General features: G+C 40.8%; 2 protein-coding genes and 1 long non-coding RNA gene across 6 annotated transcripts in view; 1 reads left to right on the forward strand and 2 right to left on the reverse strand.

The window, feature by feature from the left end:
* Positions 1–8,801, reverse strand: part of bicd1a (bicaudal D homolog 1a) — a 31,350-nt gene extending 22,549 nt beyond the window's left edge. The window contains exon 1 of one of the 3 annotated variants that reach the window (XM_076885554.1): positions 8,314–8,801. In XM_076885554.1, coding sequence (XP_076741669.1) covers positions 8,314–8,529 — 216 coding nt within the window. In that variant the 5' untranslated portion in view covers positions 8,530–8,801. The remainder of the gene's footprint in view (positions 1–8,313) is intronic. The other 2 variants (XM_004568254.4, XM_004568256.3) reach the window with 2 other exon arrangements.
* LOC143419318 (uncharacterized) lies at positions 3,109–5,085 on the forward strand. The gene is made up of 3 exons (XR_013099268.1): positions 3,109–3,169; positions 3,295–3,463; positions 4,848–5,085. It is a non-coding gene; the product is annotated as an uncharacterized LOC143419318 (long non-coding RNA).
* Positions 8,802–10,652: 1,851 nt separating the features above from the next.
* Positions 10,653–13,795, reverse strand: LOC101478833 (uncharacterized). Of its 2 annotated transcripts, XM_004568257.3 has the most exons (5): positions 13,396–13,795; positions 13,242–13,298; positions 12,975–13,123; positions 11,295–11,408; positions 10,653–11,022 (listed from the first exon to the last, which is right to left on the reverse strand). In XM_004568257.3, the coding sequence occupies exons 1-5, from the start codon at positions 13,631–13,633 to the stop codon at positions 10,861–10,863; spliced, it is 720 nt and encodes a 239-aa protein (XP_004568314.1). In that variant the 5' UTR covers positions 13,634–13,795; the 3' UTR covers positions 10,653–10,860. The 2 variants fall into 2 exon arrangements, 1 of the variants encoding a protein (XP_004568314.1); XR_013099629.1 differs by lacking the exons at positions 12,975–13,123; positions 13,242–13,298; positions 13,396–13,795 and adding an exon at positions 11,679–12,535.
* Between the last annotated feature and the right edge of the window lie 2,468 nt (positions 13,796–16,263).

Genomic DNA, 16,263 nt, shown 5'->3' on the forward strand with positions numbered 1-16,263 from the left:
CCCTCACTCTGTGCTCTCCATCACAACATCCCCACCTGAGCCTCCCACCTTTCGTGTTGCACACGCACACAGGGGAAAAACAGAAAGGGGGAAGCTCTGTGCACATCAGCCCAGATGTGTGGCTCAAACACAAAGACCAATGATTTTCCCTTCAGGTGCTGGAAAAACACACACGGCAACTCTCCACAAAAACAACAGAGACCACGAGGGCATACAGGTCCTTATCTATATGCTTGACTGCATCCCTGAGCCTGTTGCAAGGGTCACAGGTCAGCATCAGCGAAAACTGCACAGTGCATTCCACTCTTGGCTTTATTTCCATCCAAGAGGCAAAGGTGCCAAAAACAGTTTGATTGCTCATAAAGCGCAGTGGGTTACTGATTAAAGAGCCAGTTTTTCTAATATTCTTGAAGCTACTAAATAGAATCTCTCACACGTGTTTAGGCAGCATTCACCGATCTTTGCAATACACGCTACGCTACACACAATAGAGTCCAGTGTAGCTCAGACATGATACGTTTTCACCAAACAGAGCAGAAATCAATGCATAATTCCCACTTCAATCCAGGGGGGGACTGTAGGGGAATAATGAGATGAGGCGGGGCACGCTGAGCTGATGGTGTAGTGCACAGCTAAAAGATTGAAACACTACCATCTCATGAGATATTGATTCAGCCCTTCTGTCCATGTTTACTGCCTCTGCCAATGTAAAACAGGAGTCAAAGGAGGAGGTGGAAGGAGAAGCGAGAAAACCCTTTCTCCCCAGCTGCTGCTTTCTTGTTTGAGAACGTCAAACACACCAGAAATGTTAATAAGTATTCAAGTTCTGCTAATCCTTTTAATCAATGTTCCTTTTTTCCTTCTACAGGGAGTGCAGAATTATTAGGCAAATGAGTATTTTGTCCACATCATCCTCTTCATGCATGTTGTCTTACTCCAAGCTGTATAGGCTCGAAAGCCTACTACCAATTAAGCATATTAGGTGATGTGCATCTCTGTAATGAGAAGGGGTGTGGTCTAATGACATCAACACCCTATATCAGGTGTGCATAATTATTAGGCAACGTCCTTTCCTTTGGCAAAATGGGTCAAAAGAAGGACTTGACAGGCTCAGAAAAGTCAAAAATAGTGAGATATCTTGCAGAGGGATGCAGCAGTCTCAAAATTGCAAAGCTTCTGAAGCGTGATCATCGAACAATCAAGCGTTTCATTCAAAATAGTCAACAGGGTCGCAAGAAGCATGTGGAAAAACCAAGGCGCAAAATAACTGCCCATGAACTGAGAAAAGTCAAGCGTGCAGCTGCCAAGATGCCACTTGCCACCAGTTTGGCCATATTTCAGAGCTGCAACATCACTGGAGTGCCCAAAAGCACAAGGTGTGCAATACTCAGAGACATGGCCAAGGTAAGAAAGGCTGAAAAACGACCACCACTGAACAAGACACACAAGCTGAAACGTCAAGACTGGGCCAAGAAATATCTCAAGACTGGTTTTCCTAAAGTTTTATGGACTGATGAAATGAGAGTGAGTCTTGATGGGCCAGATGGATGGGCCCGTGGCTGGATTGGTAAAGGGCAGAGAGCTCCAGTCCCACTCAGACGCCAGCAAGGTGGAGGTGGAGTACTGGTTTGGGCTGGTATCATCAAAGATGAGCTTGTGGGGCCTTTTCGGGTTGAGGATGGAGTCAAGCTCAACTCCCAGTCCTACTGCCAGTTTCTGGAAGACACCTTCTTCAAGCAGTGGTACAGGAAGAAGTCTGCATCCTTCAAGAAAAACATGATTTTCATGCAGGACAATGCTCCATCACACGCGTCCAAGTACTCCACAGCGTGGCTGGCAAGAAAGGGTATAAAAGAAGAAAAACTAATGACATGGCCTCCTTGTTCACCTGATCTGAACCCCATTGAGAACCTGTGGTCCATCATCAAATGTGAGATTTACAAGGAGGGAAAACAGTACACCTCTCTGAACAGTGTCTGGGAGGCTGTGGCTGCTGCTGCACGCAATGTTGATGGTGAACAGATCAAAACACTGATTTACTCCATTCATACAATCCCAACAGGGCACTTAGATCATCCAACCATAGGCTCCTAGCACAACCTAGGACTCGAATGAAGTCGAGAGGCGACCGGGCCTTTGCATCCGTGGCACCCAGACTCTAGAATAACCTCCCCGTTCATATTCGCACTGCCGAGTCGATCCAGTCTTTTAAATTACGTCTTAAAACTTATTTTTTTACTTTGGCTTTTGATTCTGTCTAGTTGGCTGTTTTAGCTTGTTGCGTTGTTACCTATTGTTTGTTGTCCTCTTCTATTGTTTGTTTTAACTGTCTCACGTGGGGCAGGGATAGCTCAGTAGGTAGAGAGTGGTGGCCCCATGATCGGAAGGTTGGGGTTCGATTCCCCTGAACAGCTACCCTGAGGTACCCCTGAGCAAGGTACCGTCCCTACACACTGGTCCCCGGGCGCCCAATGGCTGCCCACTGCTTCACTGAGTGAATGGGTTAAATGCAGAGAGGGATTTTCCCCACGGGGACCAATAAAGTACACTTTCTTTCTCATGTTTTTATTGACTGTGAAGGACTATGGTCAACACTATTGTTTTTAATATGTGCTATATAAATAAATTTTGATTTGATTTGATTTGAGAATCCATGGATGGCAGGCTTTTGAGTGTCCTTGCAAAGAAAGGTGGCTATATTGGTCGCTGATTTGTTTTTGTTTTGTTTTTGAACGTCAGAAATGTTTATTTGTGAATGTGGAGATATTATGTTGGTTTCACTGGTAAAAATAAATAATTGAAATGGGTATATATTTGTTTTTGGTTAAGTTGCCTAATAATTATGCACAGTAATAGTCACCTGCACACACAGATATCCCCCTAAAATAGCTAAAACTAAAAACAAACTAAAAACTACTTCCTTGAGCTAGGACTCAACTGCAGAGGAGAGAGTGAGATATTTATTCAGTCTGATGTACAAGTTCATCCAAAGGCACACAAACAGAAACACACAAGGAAGGTCAGCCAGTGCTGCAACAAAGAATGTGGGGAACACAACAACATTTATACACAACAGGAAACAGGACACAGCATGAGACACAGGTGATGGTAATCAAAGACAATTAGACAGATGGGGGAAGTAAAACTAAACACAAGGCACCAGAGACAAGTAAGTACCAAAATAAACTAAATCTAAACTAAACAAGTACAATCTATAGTACAGTATTCCCCCTTTCCCTCCTCTTATTCTCATCCTTGATTTCTTTCCCTTCTCCCTCTTCAAATGCTTTTTAGAAATTGGGACATTCTCCGAGATGGCACACTGAGATCAATTTCCAGGTCACAGGCATGAAGATGGAGGAGAAAGGAGACGAGGCACAAATTATGGAAAGGAGACAATAAACTGTTTAATGACACATGTCCCTACCCAGATTCAAACTCGGGAAATTGCAGCTCAGTTTAGGTATCGTCCACTGCAAGCTACAGGAATCCATGCAAACACAAAGCTTGTGAATATTTAGAAATCACACGACACTTATAAAGCGCTTTGAGGTCAGGGTTAGCCCCGCCTACTATAGGTACAAATTAAGCAGGTGAGGAAGAGACACAAGGCGAAAGGATGAGGCAACAGTCATACAGTGTTCTTATACTGACTTCTATATTAATTAGATTCAGTGTTCCATGATGTTAAAAGAAAATGGATATAATACTGTTTTTGTATTTATCACACATACAGTTGATCATCTTTGATAACAGCCAATAGGATTTCAAAAGAAACACATATAATTATACAGTCCAGCTCTTTCTCATGCTTCTTTGAAAAAGACAGATAAACCTGTGCATTCTTGTTCAGTAAGCTTGCTCTTCTTCAGCTTCTTTCCTCTGGATACAATTTATGAATTAAGAAATCCTTAAATATCCAAAGATTCCAGTCATAGTGAAATCATTCACGTGATTGTGGACTATGTTTTTGAAGCCTTGGGTTCAGGTTTTTGCCATCCTTTTCATCTTCTTCCTCTTTTCTTTAAACCAGACTTGACCATATGCACAAACTGTAGAGCTGGGGAGGTATCAGCTAACACTAGCACTGGTTAGATAACAAGATGAATCCATAATTCACTGACATATTAGATGGTATGCTAACGTTGGCAGATGATAAACAGGCTGTATACAAAGCTGAACAGCCCGTCCAGTAGAACAAGATGGAGGCTGAAGACGAAGAAACTACGCCAACCTTTAGTGGCCACACCCCTTATAATGAAATACAACTTAAATAGACGTTTTACCGATTTGAATACAATTTAAACAGGGCTGCTATAAAATCCCCCCTTACAGGTGTCATGGACAGGAAAGCTATAAACAGCTGTGTGTTCAGACCAAATGTAAAGCAAAGTTTCACCTTGTGTACCTTTGAAAAATGCACTAGCTGGAGTATTTTTGGACCATTTTGCAACCTACATATTATCACCCCCCCATTAGCTTAACAGCCAGTAGACATAACTGATAACTGGAGTAATTTAACAGTAACACACTTTTATAACATGCGAGCAACTGCTAAAATCTCACTCATTGTCTCCTTTTTTGTTCTGTCTAAAAGTAAAGTGCACATCATACAAAAGACTTCCTTTCATTTCTGTTTGTTGCTGGCTGTGGGAGAATCTCAGCTGACTGTGTTTGTGCAACACAATGCAAACAAGTTGTTAAAATGTCTGATGATGAAGCTTAAACCTTACAGGAGAAGGAAGTGCAGGGCCCGGTCTTTTAGCATTATGTTCTACTTATCTGATTAGGAAATTCCACGTTGATCTGATGAATCGTGACTCAGCTTTTCTTTTTTGGTCTTTCAGATTACCATGTGAAGTCTTTGACACAGATCTCAGCTGGCATTTTTCATGGCCCAAAGCAGAGGGAACAAACTGACCTGTGAACTGCCTGTTCCCAACTTATCACAAATGTCATTTCTTCTGCAAGCTTCTGATCCGAAAGACCCAAAGATGACTTATGAAAGCAGCTGATATTGCTAACTTTTATTTCACATGCTTCCTCAGATCCAAGGTGTTCGAAACATGTCAAGCATTTTTATTCAACTAAACAAAATAAATAATTATATTATGAAATGATAGCAGAGCGATTCTCTTCCAATACTTCTTAAAGGTAAATTCAAGCTTTGCTGACAGCGTGAATCCCTAGAAAGCATATAACCTCACTAACATGATGGAACTTATTCTGCTCTGCAGTGGCATCCTCCTCCTTCTGCCTCCTACTATGTGTCCTTCCTGAGGTTGATCTGCCCAGAGATAGCGCTAACAAGCCAAAGCCACAGGGTAGTGATGTCTCTGTCACTGCTTAGGCAGCTATCCAGAGACATACAGTGCATACACACAGAGAAACAAGGAACGGCTGATTGGGTCGTGAGGCAAACACTGAGACGGGGAGGGAGAGACGGAGCTGGGTGAGGGAAACAATGTATAGGTAAACAGTGGACACAAATAAAATAAAATATGTATTCAGTGCCAACACATGCTCTTGGACCCTGCAGATAGAAAAGAGATGCAATTGCAGTTATTTCTGAAGAAGCAAAAGTAGGATGAATACCACTGGAGCAACATCAATTTCTTACAAAGGACTGGGATCATCATCATCATCAAAAACAACAACAAAAAGCAAAAATGTCCAAAAAATACGTTTTTGTGCATGATTGTACACACAAAGACTGTTTGACTTATTTGCGTGGAGGATGCTGATGTGTCACGTCACATCATGACTTTCCATATCCAAGTCCTTGTGGTTCATTGCATAGCAGATACTCACACAGATACACACTTTTTGTAAAACAAGCCCAAATTAGTCCTGTGTTACAGTAGCTGAGGCACTTGTGTCTTGCATAGGTTTCTCCACGTGTTTAGTTTGTGAGCTGAATGTGCAGCACAAGCAGCGCTCTAACCAGCGTCTCCCCACCAGCTGGGACCTGGATTGAGGGCAAACAACCTGAGCACACGGGGAATACAGTGCTGCCGTATGTGTGCCTACAGAACGTATGCAAACGCAGTAGGAACATGCATGCAAATCTGGGCAGCTTGGACATACACACATGCAGACACAATGGCATATGATCTGTGTGGCATCTGGATAACAAATACACACTTCAGGCATTTGTTCTTTGTTTCTACAAGTATGATAAAGTAGCCTTTTGTCAGTTGTTGCTGAAAAATATAGAACAATGTAATACAAACAATACGACTGAAGAAAAACATTGTAATCTGAAACAAAAAAGGTGTCTACCTTTCGCTGTAATTATATATTCTATTCCACTTAATCCCAGAAGCAATTTCAGTTTCTATCTGGAATTTCTGCACCTTTTATTTTGCACCTCTCCCGAGTACGGGGAGAGCAGATGTGATGTTATTGAAGTGGCAGGTTTGCACTCTGCCATTTGGTCTCTTATTCATAGAAGTGTGCAGCAGACACACAGGATCCCAGAGGTGGGGTTTTTTCTGCTGAAGCAATATCACATACAGAAAATGTTGCCTCTGTCAAGCGAGAAGTCAATCATACAGGCAAGCAGATGTGAGCCGACCACAACACTGAGGAATGGTTGGTGGTTTTTTGCTGACCTGATGTTCTTTTTCAGTTAAAATCAAAGTTTTACTACAAATGTGAAAACTAAAAGGATGAATAATGTACGAGCAGCTGCCTACACTACTGCTTAAAAGCAGTTGACGTGCTTAATTTATTTTTTAGAGGTAGAGGCAACTTCCTCTAACAAAGTCAGTTCTTCCAGTATGCTTTAGTCTTATAATCGTCTCCCCTCTTAAAACACGGCCATGTCTTTATATTTCTTCTCCATTATCTTTTCTTTCTCAACATATTCTCACCATAGTCCATCATAATACCCATCCCTCTGTAATCCATAAGTGTGAGTTATCAGCTTGACACTGCTGAGCTGCTGGCTGTATCACGCTGTCTCCTCAGCTTTTTTGCTGTGCTGTTATCTGCACTAAGATCGTTCAGATTCTGCATGCGTGTCAAACCGAAATGTTAAGCTAAGCAGGTACGAGGAACAAAGTATAAATACAATTAAGCATGCAAAATGTAATGTGATAAGTGATGCTTAATGTACTATGTGGATTCTTTTTTATTTGGCTATATTTGGTGAGCTAGTTGCACAAGAAAGAGTCACTGATGTGTAGGATGAATGTGGACTTTTAGAGGTTTATTTCAAATGGGCTACACGTGAACCAGAATCAAAATGATTCTTATGCGAAAAAGTGAAACAATAAAAAGAATAATTCAGAGAATTACTTTGACCAGGGCTGTTGGCTATCTTTGAAAGGTTTAGCTAACACCCTTAACATATCAAAAAGATCACCTGTAACACATGATGCATTCTGACAGTCCTCTATTATTTGCTTTCAGAAAAAATAAACAGGGTATTAAAAGTTTTCTTGTGACTCGATGACTTAAATGTTCGACCAAAGCAACTGATGTTCAAGTGATAATAGATGATTCCATGTAAATAATGACGGGGCCTATCTCGATGCCACGGACACTCACAAGCACTCACCGCACCAGTGTAACCAGCCTTCAACTCCTTCTTCCAATGGTCAGCAATTTCCATAGGCGACCTTGGACCAGGGAGCCCTGTCAGCATCTGCCTCTTGCAACATGTATGCACTGAGTAACTCGACACCCTGCAGTCATTAGCCAGGTCGACACCTACCTTAAAAGATCTTGAATTTTAACGACATGTTTTGATGTGACTTTATCTCTTATAATTCAGACCAGTTGATTATTGAAGCACCATATGGCCTGCAGTGAAATACCCTCAAGAAACATCTAAGCAAAAAAAAAAAAAAAGGTCCTAAAAGAGTCCCTGAAATTCCCTAATGACTCTTCTTACTATGGAAAACAAAGAAACTTCCTGTTGTGGGAGCTGAAGTGGACTGTTACTGTGTGCTTGCAATTCCGACACTGTAATGCTCAGTGCTGCTCGATATACCCACTGCACAAACAGCATTTTACATTATAATTTATTCATAAAGCAATTTATTCATACAGTGTTGCACATTTTCCAGCTGGAGGATCTTCAATTGCATCATATTTAAGTTGCATTAAACTATTGCTCTTTTTGAAAGCCCTGATAAACTGCCGCCCCCACTCTGCCTCTGGGCGTCAAACAGGTTTATAGATACCCGCTGAGCGTCACTCAATTGAGGTGCAAGCGAGTCACACACCTGACTGCAGTGCTTTCCCCTCCCTACAGAATGAAAACAAATAAATAAATAGAATCACTGCCCCATCCTCTCCTCTTACCTCTTGTAACTGCTCCAACTCCTTCCTGAGGATCTCTTGTTCGGTCTCTAGCTCTGTATACTTCTGCTTCAGCGCCTGATTCTCCTCCAGGACAGCTAAACCGCACTCCGCAGCCCTGATCTTTTCCCGGTTCGCCTCGGCCAGTTCCTGGGCGAGCCGCTCCACCTCGGCCCGGTACTGATCCACCGATTCCCCGCATCCTGCACCAGCGGCCATCGCCCCTCTCTCGCGCTTTCGCTTCGACTAAAAGCTTTATGTCCCCCTGTCTGTCTGCGGTTCCCCCCGTCTCTCCACCGCTTTGGACAGAGGCAGATGAGCCAGATAGGCGGGCGGAGGCTGCGAGATGATGAATATCCGCCCCCCACCCCTCCTCTCCACTGAGAGCCAGCTGCAGACTGGAAACGAAGCACAAAGTAAAAACAACAACAACAAAAATAAATCTGTTTTAGTGCTTCAGTATTCTGAACAACATTCAACAGCTGATAAAAAAAAACGAGCTTTAAATAAATGACAGAATAAAATCAGGTCAGTGGTGTCTTCTGTTTGACACACAGCAAAACTGAGAGCATCAATTTTGCTTATTCATGGGTGCAGGGGCGCCATCTGTCGGTTACTCTGGTGTATCGCTTCCCATCTGAGCATGTGCAAACATGTAAATGTTACTGAGTAAACGGATGCCTTCTGCTTTTTAAATGTTTTAATGATTACATTACGTTTTCTTATGGAAATAAATAATAATAAATTCGTATATGAAAAAATTAAACCAAAAACTGGTGAATTTTGAAATCTTTATCAACCAGGTAGGTGCAATTTATAAGCTTTTATGTCATATAATCAGTTGTGGATTTTTATATTCTAATAAAAAGTTTAATCAAACTACTTGTATACATACAGTAAAGTCTCACTGCAGATATAACAGGAAACACTAAAATATATATATAATTTAGTGTTTAATATCACTCTCAGGTTGTGTTTATACCATAAAAGTTATTTGTGTCCATTACATTTAAAAAATTGTTTTTACTGACATCAATATGCTTTTTATACCAGACAGGGGTCCTGATGCAAGTTAGTGCCTTAGTGAAAGAAGTTTTTCTTACAGTTGCAAAGACTGCGATATATTTCAGGTGAAAGGAAAATGGTGTACAACCCTGTATTGGGTAATCTCTTCCTGTGTTGATTCCTTTATGGCACTCGTGGCCAGTAAAGTCTCCGAACTATATGGAAAAGATCTTACTCTCAAAGTAAGCAGGTACAGCTAATCTATGTGGATCCTTTCTAACTGAGACAATAAAAGTTTAATGGAAGAATAGTGACAAAGTATAAAATAATAAATTAAGATCAAATGTGAACAATAAACTAACATTCGATGTAAAACATTGCAACAGCTATTTGGCATAAGATAACCTGTCTGGTATCAGTAACTAAGGTTTCCCAGGAATTATTTCAGCCTTTTAGGAAATGTAAGATGCCAGTTTGGAATTACAATAACAAAATCCAATAAAAGTACGATTATGAGGTTCTCAAGGTTGTTGTTTTTTCTCTTTCCAACAACTATTTTTGTCCTCTTAATGTAATCCCTCCCATTCAGCCACCAGTGTGGTTTATCTTACAGCAAACACATGCAATAAAGTAAGATAAGGCCAGGGTGAAAAGTTTAGCCATACTCAGAGCCCTGTTAAATGTAATCAGTTATGACCCTGTCAAGTAAATTATTGAATTGATAGCGAAGGCGACGGACGCTGTGTTATCTCTCTTATAATTGGTAATTATTTGGGAACTGGCCTATGTAACACTTCTCAGAAAAACCTGGAATTGTCGCACGCAGCAGGTTTCAAGGTGACTGGTGAGCACAAGTCATTAAAGGAAGGCCACGAACAATACTTAATATAAATATGTAACATTTGCTCGGCAAAGGAACAAGAATGAATCAAAACTTTTCACTCTTTAAGTTCGCCTAGAACACAATTATTTATATAGCTCTATAGCCCCAATATACAGTAATGATTCACCCTGTATTTCTCCTTTGATCCCACATGTTGTCTAAATCTGACCTGCCAATAACCTCAAGTTACAAGCCCAAATTAAGATAAGGAGAGGTTGTCAGAAAGTCAAACAGATGAACAGGTCATGGCAAAGCTGTATCTTATCTGTGACAAGGAAAAATCGTGTCATGAAAAAAAACACAGCCAAATGCTTTGCTGCACAGTAACAGTGACACGGCTCTCTCTACCAAGAAGTATATCACGGTACAGGACGCCCTCAAACCTTGATCTGTACAAATACATCAGTACAGACTAATCACGAGGACTTTTATTTCGAAGAAAGACATCAGAACGTTTGAAGCAATCAGCTTTATTGAGATAAAGAAAAAGATCAGTGCCTTTATTTCAGCTTCACACAGTGTGACACATTAAAAGCAAAATATACGGCTACAGTATTTTACAGATTCGTGTTTACGTTTGAGCATCATCTCAAACTTTTTTCTTTGCCTCGTGTAATTAAAAACAATGAAAAAAAAAGTGTTGTGCAGAATTGGTGAAGGTGCTATCGTTCTGTTCCCAGCATGTCAACATAGAGAGTCCTGTGACCAGGAGAATGTGCGGCGGTCAGCACAACCGGTGTTGTTGATGAGCTGAAATACAGCCTTGCTTGAAGAGGTTTTGGTAAACAGCAGGGCAGGCAGCACATTGCTTGCAGCTGGGGCTTCTGTGAGAGCAGAGAAAGATGTTTATCTCACAGGAATAACCAAGATATTCTACTTATGAACCTCATCAATGGCTCAGTTACTAAGAAAGTCACGCTGTATTCAAAGACTTTATAATATCATAAACATTTTATTGTTTAAATATGTCTAAGCTGTGTGCTTTATTTCTTAATTGTAAAGAGCTTCGAGCTGCGTTGGGAATATGAGGGAAGCCTCATAACAGAACATGTGAGAATAATAAATACACATTTTACAAAAATATATGTCAAATTACCTCATAATAAAGCCGGTGAAGATTGGTCGAAAGTAAGCGCTGCCTGCTGATCAGCTCTATGTCTCTGAGTGTTTCAACCTTCCTCCATTTGGCCCTGCGGTTTTGGAACCAAATCTGAACAACACACACAATGACCATTTATTTAGAACAATTAACTAAACTTCAATAATAGTAATACAAGCATGAAGAAATGTTAATGCAGTTAATTTACCTACAATGAACCAGTTCACAATAAAAGGAGTCTCGGGGTATTTTGCATTGTAATAAAAACGCCTGCATCACATCTAAAACTAACAATGATTCAAAACATTTTTATAAAAACCCCTAAACAGTGTTGCAGTTTGGAGCTAATGATTTTAAATGTGTGCTCCTATCCCGTCTCACCTTATCATTAATCATTTGAGGTTTTGGCTTGTGCAAGAATTCTGTCCAAAGACCATTATTGTCTCTGCACTAATGTGCAAAGACACACAGTTACTGGGATTAGGTTAACTGATGAGTCGCCCACAGGTGTGACTGTGAGTGCCGATGGTCGTGTCCAAATTCATGGGCTGCATCCTCCTGAGGACCCGGGCTTCGCGGTCTACGTGGGCCAGGTCCTCAGAAGGTCGGGTAGGCCGGAAGTAAACGGCTGGGGAAATTGGACGGTCTAGCCTTCTGATTAGCGTCACCGCTGTCTCAGCCGTCTGCTCCTTGCTATCTAAAATATAACAGGACACTGGCGTAAATTCTCGACTGTCTCATACTTCTGTTTAATCAGTTTTCTATTTGACGTTTAGTCAGCTGTGTAAAAACCAAGGAGGAACCCACCCGGGGGATTAATAAAGTTTTATTTTATCTAATTTAACAACTTTAATCTCAGCCAAGCCGATTTACTCACGAACAAACAAAACACTGAAAAAAGCCCAACAGTAACATTTTTAGGTTGTCTAAGTGACTTATATATTACGTTTAACCCGAGTAGCGAAAGTCCGCGGTGATGTGAAAATGATGTGCCGGGAGTTGTGCCGTTCTCGGCCGCATCAGTAACCCTCGAGCTCCCAGCTAGCTATCGAGCTGGTGGGTGGCAGACGTCTCCGAAAACGTCGAAGCATTTTTGCAAATATGCGATATCTTGGTAAACCGAGCAGATATTTGATGTTTACACAGCTACTTTCTCGCCTGAAAATGTGTTAAAAGTTTATTTTGTGACCCAGAAAGATTAGTAAGAGTAATTTTAAAACTTAGTAGCGGCCGCCATTGCTGGAAACTGGAGTCCTTCAACTTCGGGGAAAAGAGGGCGCATTTGTCGGCTGTATTCGGGGGAGTCTACAAATTTGAACAGCTTTCGGCGCGTCGCTGTGACGTAATCGGTCTACAAATGCGGCCTCTGGAGGATGCAGCCCATGAATTTGGACCTGGGTGTACATCGCCTTTCACCCTGAAACACCTGGGACAGGCTCCAGCCACCCCGCGACCCTGATAAGGATAAGCTGAAGAGAATGGATGGATGGACTCGTTAGTGCAATCAGTCAGACAGTTGGAGTGTTTGGAGCTTGCTGATTTGATCAAATGGAAATAAAGTAGTGACTGATACCAACGTAGCGCCAATAATAATATTACTCTGTTTGTGTGGCCAGTATTAAAAATGTCACTATTTTAAGTTGAAAATAAAACCAAACCAAACAACATGTATCCCACCTGTATTCGGCTCTCTGTCAGCTGCAGGCGAGAGGCTAACTGGTCTCTGGTGCTAATATCTGGATAATGGGTTTGCTGGAAAACCTTCTCGAGCTCCTGCACCTGGAATGGTGTAAAAGTGACCCTGGTTTGCCTCTTTCTTCTTTGACCTGTGAGCAGACAGTTTGAAACATATGATAGTAAAGAAGTGGTTCAATTTCAAACTGATTCATTCTTGAATCATCCTTTTAATCGATTTTTCTACTCATATATAAATGTATTACGCACTCTTGCAGTCTCCTGCAGCTTTTGGAGCCTCTTCATGTAGTCCCATATTCTGAGTTTCTATTGACAGAGTAAAAATTTCAACATCAAAAGGAGAACACACATGTTCTGACAATATTTGAACCAATATTTTTTACAGTAAGGCTAAAAAACATACCTGTACATGGATGCTGGTTATATACTTGGCTGTTTTCTCTGATGACAGACCAGTTCCGATGTACTTCATTCTCTTTTCTGACACATGAGGGCCTTTTCAGAATTTCTTCAATTGAATGCAGTATTTTATTCCTCGGCTGAGATTCCATTCCTTTATCTATTTGGGATAACTCTTTTTTTGAGTCTCCTCTCTTCCATATTTCCATCATTTTATCGCCTACCGTCAGCTCATCTGTCATTATATGTTCCTTTTATAGTCAGTTCTTGGTCACCAGTATAAAAGATACAAAATATTCCTTGTGCTCTGTCAGGCTCTTTCAGTAAAAACAAAATGAATAGAAATAGAATAGAAATCTCTTGATGTCTGACTTCTTCTGTCTGGGATCTTTGTTACACTCAATGCTTTACAAGGTGAGAACACATGAGTGTCCTCCCACTGCTATGAGCAAGTGTTTGACCTGCGTCACATGATCATAAAGAGGAGGAGCTACTGCATTATGCCACAGCATACTTTTGAAAAAGAAATACTGCATTCAGCATCCAGCATTCAAAGTTTTAATCTTTCATATATAAGCTATTCATTTAAGGTGTGTGCTCAATTAATTCTCCAGATAATGGCATCTGGTTGTTATCACGATGTTATCACGATAGAACTGAGTAGTTCAGTTTGCTCTGAGTCTTTATTTCCTTCAGCAGAATCAGCAGGACACCAGGTTCCTGTTTTGTAGGATAGATTTGTACTCTAAATCTGCAGCTTGATTATCACCTTGATAAAATTTCACCATAAACAAATTTAAAATCATTGCTTCTCTTTCTTATCGCCTGATTTATTGCACAGGTAATCTTTATCACCTTGGCCTCTGTATGCACTCTGACACTTTAGTTCAACTAAAAAAAAAAAGCACTGAGCTGCAGAGTGTAGGAGAAAGTGGTCTGTCTCCATCTAGTGGTACCGGCCTCTCAGTGAACCTGCTTGTAATTCTCTGAATATAATAATGAACCCTCATGAACAGCATGAACCCTCTGAGCTTGGGGGGCTGAAGGTAAGCAATGCACATGTTTAAATACTTTATATTAACTCATTAACCACTTATGAGTCACAAAATGTGACGCACATGTGCCTCTTGTGATCTCTAGGTAATCCGGTATGCACCATTCCAAGTCAGAGCTAAGTAGGGCTGATAAAGACACGAACACAATACATCATATCCAAGAGAAGCTAATCAATTATAGCAAGCTCACACTTAATCGAAGGTATGGTGAGAAAACTATAAGGAGTAACAACATGCGCTTTCTTACCGGCAAACTCCGGTAAGTTCAAACCAAACTGCACGGCTCGTAAAACTATGAAGGTCACAGGATGCAATCAGACACAAGATAAGAGCCAAAACATTTAGACCGAGGCCGTAAAAGATTACAGTCAACGTTGTTATGTCTCATTTGCACCTCCCAGCATGTTACAAGAATAAGAGCTTCATTAAATCTTAGTGTCGTTCAGCAGTTTTGTTTGTTTCAGTGCTAAATCATTATTTGTATAGACTTCTTTTCCATTGGTATTTCAATCACTGACCAGATATTGCTACTCCACTGACCTTTGGCCTCCTATTGGTCTTCTTGGAAGAGAGCTGTCTTTCCCTCACTCTCTGTGTGTGTGTGTGTGTGTGTGTGTATGTGTGTATGTGTGTGTGTGTGTGTGTGTGTGTGTGTGTGTGTGTGTGTGTGTTCATTTCAGTCAGAATTCAGTTTTATTTGATAACACCAAATCACAACAAAGTAATAACAATAATAAACAGAACTGGCTCCAGGAGGAGCAGCCGTCTGCTGTGACCGTCCATTTGCTTCCTTTTCTTCATTTCACCTCTTCTTATACGCTTTAATTGTGTAAGTAAGATGCTGCAGAGCCAAGGCTTGTTCAATAGTTTTGGTTTAAGAGTCATTTTTTGCTGGTACCTTTTATGTTACACCCCGGCTGAGTGTTTGTATTTATTAGTTATCCTCTAATATTCACTTCTCTTTTTTGTTTTTGTTTCTTTTTTGCAAATGATATTAAGCCTTTAAAAATAACACTGTTTCTACAATCGGGCCTTTGCTCGCTGACATGTGAGTCACATGCACTCAGAGTAGACCGCATGATGCCCCACTCCTGCTACTCTCCTGGGTTTGTAAGTTTCATGTGACCTCAATTTTCTTCAGCTATTTTATTTGTTGGATACGTCCCAAGATTCCAGCTCAACTATTTAAATACTCCACAGCAGTCAGGATAAACCCTTTCTCAGGATTCTAGTTTAAAATTGTATTTTCTAATTTAGTTCTAACACTTCTGCTCTTCCTGACAGGGAAACCTTCTCATTTTGGTGATCACCTGACTTTTCCTTCAGAAAACCTTTGCAGAATTCAAATGTCCAGGCAATGACAGAACGGAGAGTTCCACAGGCATTCGTATCCTTTAAGGATGAATGATATTGGTTGCTTTTCACTGGTGTCTTTGTGCTGCCAGCGTGTGCCTTAGATCCTGATTTTGGAATAAGAAGAGATGTGCACTAATAATCATATGACATGCACACAGAAATGGATGCAAGCAGTGTGAGGATGAGCTTCTGCTGCTTGTCCAGCACATTAATGAAGTGGTGGTGGGCTGTTATCAAACTCCTAACAATATAATCTGATTTACTATCATTTTACGGGAAGTAGAAATATACAGTAAATTAGGAAATTAAATTAACATCTACAGAACATTTTCTAGTCATCTATCAATACCAGCTTTGTGATTATTTGTCAACATGTGATCACTGAAGAAGTTTACCCTCCAAAACAAACATTTGGTGTTAAATTTAGAAAGAAACTCTGGGAGGGGGAAGTCTTTGTCAAA

This window comes from Maylandia zebra, linkage group LG7 (assembly GCF_041146795.1).
Source record: "Maylandia zebra isolate NMK-2024a linkage group LG7, Mzebra_GT3a, whole genome shotgun sequence".
NCBI classification, from domain to species: Eukaryota; Metazoa; Chordata; class Actinopteri; order Cichliformes; family Cichlidae; genus Maylandia; species Maylandia zebra.